General features: G+C 52.0%; 1 protein-coding gene across 1 annotated transcript; it reads left to right on the plus strand.

The window, feature by feature from the left end:
- Positions 1 to 1287: 1287 nt before the first annotated feature.
- On the plus strand, positions 1288 to 6029 carry LOC309671670 (alcohol dehydrogenase 1-like; the record flags this gene model as incomplete). Its single annotated transcript, XM_082482953.1, has 9 exons — positions 1288 to 1305; positions 3173 to 3274; positions 3481 to 3622; positions 3735 to 3822; positions 3938 to 4157; positions 4277 to 4537; positions 4849 to 4984; positions 5490 to 5628; positions 6005 to 6029. 9 exons carry the CDS (start codon positions 1288 to 1290, stop codon positions 6027 to 6029), a joined length of 1131 nt encoding a protein of 376 aa, XP_082339079.1.
- Positions 6030 to 6244: the final 215 nt, after the last annotated feature.

The raw sequence follows: 6244 nt of genomic DNA on the forward strand, positions 1-6244 counted from the left end.
TTCCCCCTCCACTGCTGCTGCTTCTCAGCTCCATCACAGGAGCACAGCAGCACCTGGCCATCATCTCCTAGAGGTTGGGTTTGATCAGCAGGGCTGGGGAACAGGCTGCCCAGCACCACTTCCACACAGCCAGAGCCACTATCACACCACAGGGACACCATGCCTCAGGCAAGAACTCAGACAGCTTGCTGGGGCATGGTAGGGCTGCCGGTCCACATTGGTGAAGCTGGAGATGGGCCCAGGGGACTGGAGACCTTGGGGTTTGGCCTGCAAACATCAAGTGCTGCTGCTGACTTGGCCCTCACCCTATGAAACAGGGATGGGACACGTGGTTGCAAGTGCCAACACAAACCGCTCCAGGCAGTCCCCCGAACACATAAACCTAGGGCTCACACCTCCCCAAGTACAGAAACAATTCCCAAATCAGAGGGTCACACGTGGAGTGCTCATCTTAGCCTGGTCCTCCAACAAGGTCCTGCTCGTCCAATCTCCTATAAATCACCTTGCCCGATGTCACAGCAGAAACAGCTCTGTGGGAGCCAGGAGAGTCCAAGGGAGTGAAACCTTCCAAACCTGGTTGCACACGAGTGAAACAAATGTGTCCTTGGAAAAAAACCCTTCCTGACACATTCCCCCTTACTACCCAGGTGAAAATAGCTGCTCCACAGACAGTGGAGCTTCACTGCAACGGGGCATGCCTGTTTGTCTACCACACCATATATTCACTGTCTTTTTTTTCCATTTTTAAAATATTTTAATCCTTTTGCAAATCACATTTCGCGTGAACCGCTGCCAGGTCAAATGCTACCCCCTGGCAACAAGGGGACCCTGAGGAAGCCCAAGCACTGCCACGAATCTCCTCCTCCCTCCACACCTACCAGAACCAACCAGAGGAGAAAATCTCGATGAGCTGTCTGTGCTTTTCAGGCAGGGAGGGCAGGGCATGGCCTGAAGGCAGAGCCACCAATAAAAGCCTCCCCGAAGGACTTCTTCCCACTCCCCACTGAGCGTGACTGCCGCCCATTGGCAACTCCCTGCTGTGATCCAGCTCCTCTGCTCAACAATCGCTGAGCTCCTCAGAGTCCGGCATCAGACACAGATTAATCACCTCTCCCCGCTCTCCGGCAACGGTCCCGTGCCAGGACTCCCTCCCTTCAGCTGCTGTGGCTGCTGCCCAGGAGCTCCGGCTCCACGGCTGTGACATTTCGCAACACAGGGCTTCGGCCAGACGGGCGACAGCTTCCCTCCGGCCTGCTGCAGCGACAGACACGACTCTGCTAAGACCACATGGCCACTTCTGGAAAAGTAAGGACAATTCAGTTCCCATCCTCCTTTCCAAGGTGCCCGGCTCTTGGGGAAATATTCTCCCAATGGCTCAGCCTGCGCACCTCTGCTGCGTGCCCTCTTCCCTCTAACCTTACTCCCCCAGCTCACCCAAACCCCTTTGAATTATGAGCTTCTGCTCTCAGACAGCTGCGTATGTGGGTACCTGTGTCAGGTAGCGCATTCCTCTCCTGTTCTGCCCAGCAGCTCAGGAATGAAAACACTGAATTGTACCGCTCTGAAAACACCCTCCTGCTCTGCCCCGCTCTTTGCTCCCGCTTTGGCAGGGAAACAGCTCTTTAGAGAGAGATGCAGCCTTGCAGCCACTCATCTCCTGCATTCAATCTTTTCCCTGGCAAAACCCCTCTCAAGCAGCAAGCTGAATTTTGCTGACATCAAACAAGCTCTGGGGTGGTTGGCTCGGGGTTTGGGAGATCCCCCACACAGATCATCCCTTTGGCAAGGGAAAAAATTATCCCATTGCCAGCCGGATGGGGACCGTTCCTTAACCCCTCCTAGGAACTTTCAGCACAGTGTCTTGCAAGACCAACAGCAAAGCCCTGAACAGACATTTCCACCAGTACTAGAAGTGCTGTCCTTCTGCCCAAAGATACAGAAGCACACATGTTGCTGTCAAATCAGCCCAGTACACCAGGGTCTCTTCCCTTCAGGGATCTTCTCCGTGTCACATACCAAAAGTCAGCTTGGAACTCACTCTGTACTCATGTGGCAAACAGGAGAGGGGCCAGAGCCGTCTTCACCTTAACACAGACCAGCCACAGGCCTGGCAGGGCATCAGCATCGAGTGTGTTTGGAGGACACCCCCCAGCCAAGCAGGGCCAGCAGCATCTCCTCCGCCGCAGCAGCTCAGCCCTGCTTCCCCATGTTGCCTGCAGAGCCCTCTGCCACAGACACAAGGCAGATGGATTTTTCCAGTCCGCACTCCCAGGGCAAACACAAGCCTTACCCTCTATGGACTGGTCACTTCATCTTTGCATTTCACATAAACTTCCCCAGGCACAAGTTGACGCCATTTCCTCTTGTCCTATTGGTTGTAACTTGTGAGAAGACACCAATGCTCACCTCTCTACAACCTCCTTTCAGGTAGTTGTAGACAGCAAGAAGGTCTCCCCTCAGCTTCCTTGTCTTCAGACTAAACAATCCCAAATCCCTCAGCTGCTCCTCCTAAGACTTATTCTCAAGATCCTTCACCAGCTTCGTTGCCCTTCTCTGCACCCTCTCTAGCACCTCAGTGTCGTCCTTATAATGCGGCGCCCAAAATATTGAACACAGTACTCAAGGTGTGCCCTCACCAGTGCTGAGTACAGTGGAACAATCACTTCTCTAGCCCTGCTGGTTACACTATTCCCGATGCAGGCCAGTATACCGTTGGCCTTCATGGCCACCTGGACACACTGCTGGTGCGTGTTCAGCCAGCTGTCAGTTTACACTCCCAGGTCCTTTTCTGCCGGGCAGCTTTTCAGCCACTCTTCCTTAAACCTGTAGCGTTGCATGGGGTTGTTGTGGCCCAAGTGCAGGACTCGGTACTTGGCCTTGTTGAAGCTCATACTATTGGCCATGGCCCATCGATCCAGTCTTTATTGAACATCACTTGGCTTCGTGTACAGCTGAGCACTCCCCTGTTTCTCCTCTCCCACCAAATCCCACCCACCCACCAAGTCCACTAGGTAACAGCACAGGACAGTTGTGTAGCTCCACCAGCGCATGCCCCATTGTGCAGAGGCACGCGCTGTCCACCTCTGTTTTAGGTGACTGTAAGATGACCATCCACGGCCATGTGCCAAAGGCAAAGATTCCTACAGAGCGTAATCCCTTCTGTTAATTCCAGGTTATCAGATGCAGAGCTGCTGTTGCCTGGGCCGTGGGCAAGCCACTCTCTGTTGAGGAGGTGGAGGTAGCACCTCCAAAGGCACATGAAGTCCGTGTCAAGGTAAAACCACATTTCAATATGTTTTTTCTCCCTTGTGGGAATTACTACTTGTCCTGTGGCTATGTGTTGAATATAACTGTCAGGGATCTGTGTTCACTAATAGGCCTTAACTGTTCAGAGAAACCCTGTGAAAATCCTTCCACAAAATGAGTTAAACAGAGGCCATACCATTTCTAAAGCTCATCTGCTCTTTCCCCTCCAAACAGATTGTGGCCACAGGCATCTGTCACACAGATGAACACCTTTTGGAAGGTTGCTTTCCCAATGCAGATTTCCCAGTTATTCCAGGCCACGAAGGAGCTGGGATTGTGGAAAGCGTTGGAGAAGGAGTAACCTCTGTGAAACCAGGTAACAGACACACACAAAAACACACACTCAACGTTCAGCTCTCCAACAGGCAGCACCTTCAGGGTTTGCCCAGAGAGAGGCACCACCTAACATGGGATGTGTCTTATTCCAGGTGACAAAGTCATCCCCCTTTGCCTTCCACAGTGCAGAGAATGCAGCTTCTGCCTGAATCCTGAATCCAACTACTGCCTGAAGTGCCAGTGAGTTTGCTTCTCCTTCCCCTACACCTAAATGGGGTCGGCTGTCTGTCAACAAGTCTGACAACCCCACAGGTCCTTTACTTGATGAACAACAAATGCATGCGCCTCCCAACAGTGTCTCTGAACCACAAAACCTGCTGCCTGACAAGACCAGCCGCTTCACTTGCAAAGGGAAGCAGATCCACCACTTCCTGTGGGTCAGCACCTTTGCAGAATACACCGTGATCCCGGAGTTTGCCGTTGCCAAGATAGATGCTGCTGCACCCCTGGACAAAGTCTGCTTGCTTGGCTGCGGGTTTCCCACAGGCTATGGGGCTGCCATCAACACCGCCAAGGTTGGTATTCAGGCGTGGAGAGCACAAGCATCCCACAGCCGCCCTCACAGCCTCACCAACCCTGTGCAACAGAATCCTCCTCTTCCTGCTGGACACTCACAGGGCTCCACATTGTGCAGGTAAAACCAGGTTCCACCTGTGCCGTCTTTGGCATCGGAGGAGTTGGCCTCTCTGTTGTCATGGGCTGCAAGGCGGCTGGAGCTTCCCGCATCATTGCCGTTGATATCAACAAGGACAAGTTTGCCAAGGCCAAGGAGCTGGGAGCCACCGACTGCATCAGTCCTCATGACTTCAAGAAGCCCATCCAGGAGGTCCTCACTGAGATGACCGGCCATGGTGTGGACTACTCCTTTGAGGTCATCGGGCATGCCGATACCATGGTAGGTGGCATTTCAGAACGTGTCCTCCCTTCCAGCTCATTCACAGGCTCCCGTCAGGGCAAAATTCACCCCAGTGTAGTTCCTTGACTGCTGCCTGCACCGCTGGACACTTCTTTGCCCAGAAAGGCAGTCTACTGGCTTTGGGAGAAAATGACGTACAAGTCTTCAAACAGGCACTGAGCTCTCCATCTTGGCTGCACCAGGGAGTATGTGTTTTCAGATTAACGGGGAGAGGCAAATGACTGCACAGAAAGAACGCTTTTTGGACAAACACATCAGCATGTTCTCTAATTCCCCTGCTTTCCTGTCAGACTGCTGCCCTGGCCTCCTGCAACATGAACACTGGCGTCTGCGTGATGGTTGGGGAACTGGCTTCTGGTTCAGTAATTTCCCTTGATCCTATGCTTTTGCTGTCTGGGCGTACATGGAAGGGCACTCTGCTTGGAGGTATGAAACCAAAGAAAAATCTTTAGACGTTTCAGCCTTTTGCTTTCACAGTAATTTCCAAATGTCTGTGGAAGAGGTACCCTTCAGAGCATCTTAACAAGTCTCCCCTTGAAAATGAGTTTTCCCATCTGAGCAATGTCCTCAGCTTTAGGACAAAAGACACTTTACCTCATAGTTACTAAGCTTTTGTGAACCAAGAATATTTTGAGCTTGGCAATGTCCCAGGAAGCCTCTTTGAGAGGGTTTTCAAGAAAACCACAACAGGAGCGCTGCATTTCCATTGTATATATGGACATGAAACATGTTAATAAACTTGTGACCATTTCATGCTGTTCACCACAAAGAACTGCTTATGGTAATCCACTCTCATCCCAAAAATAGGAAAATTTCTCACAAAATGAAGGCACCAATACCAGTCACTCAGTCCTGACCCTCACAGCAATACTGCCTTACCAAAACTGCATTTCTCTGACTATTCACTACAGGTACTTTCTCCCGTTTCTAGGTTGGAAGACGAGAGATTGTATCCCCAAATTAGTTTCCAGCTATTTGGAGAAGAAATTCAACTCAGACATGCTGATCACGCACACGCTGCCCATTGCCAAAGTGAACGAGGGATTTGAGTTGTTACGTGCAGGAAAAAGGTGAGACCCTGACTAGCAGGAGCGAGGTACAGCATACGCCACCTCCACCTAAAATTCAAACACTCCAAACACGCTGGCTGGCAGAGCATGCAACACTGCCTTCTCAAAAAGCATCCAAGCCTTTGGAGAAAACAGGGACCGGGGACATATGTTGGGAGGATCTGCCATAACCCGGAGGGAAGAGCCTACGCTCAGCACAGGGAACCCTCCTGCTCATGGCTGCCCCGTTGCTGCACGGTTCCTGCAGCTGGCTTAGCAAGAGGCTGGATGAGAAAGAAGGTGTCTGGTCCTCAGGCACACCTGCCTGCCTCACTGCCTTCTCCTGAACACCTCAGCCGCAGCACCTCTAACTCCTCCCTTCCCTTCCACTTTTCAGTATTCGCAGCGTCCTGCTCTTTTGAAGGACACAGCCAGGGGAGGCTGAGCGGAGGAACCAGCGCAGCAGACACTCTCCTGGCGCAGGCCCTTCTTGACCAGCACCTCCCTTTGTGGGGTGCAAGGAGATGAGAATGAAGAATTTGCTGATGCTGGTGCCACTGACAGAGCTGGCACGCCTGGCTGAGATCCAAAAGAACACCTCTTCCAAGAAATGCTTTTATCAATAAAGAGTTTCGGC

Source organism: Vanellus vanellus, assembly GCF_965231255.1.
Source record: "Vanellus vanellus genome assembly, chromosome: 4".
In the NCBI taxonomy this organism is placed as follows: Eukaryota; Metazoa; Chordata; class Aves; order Charadriiformes; family Charadriidae; genus Vanellus; species Vanellus vanellus.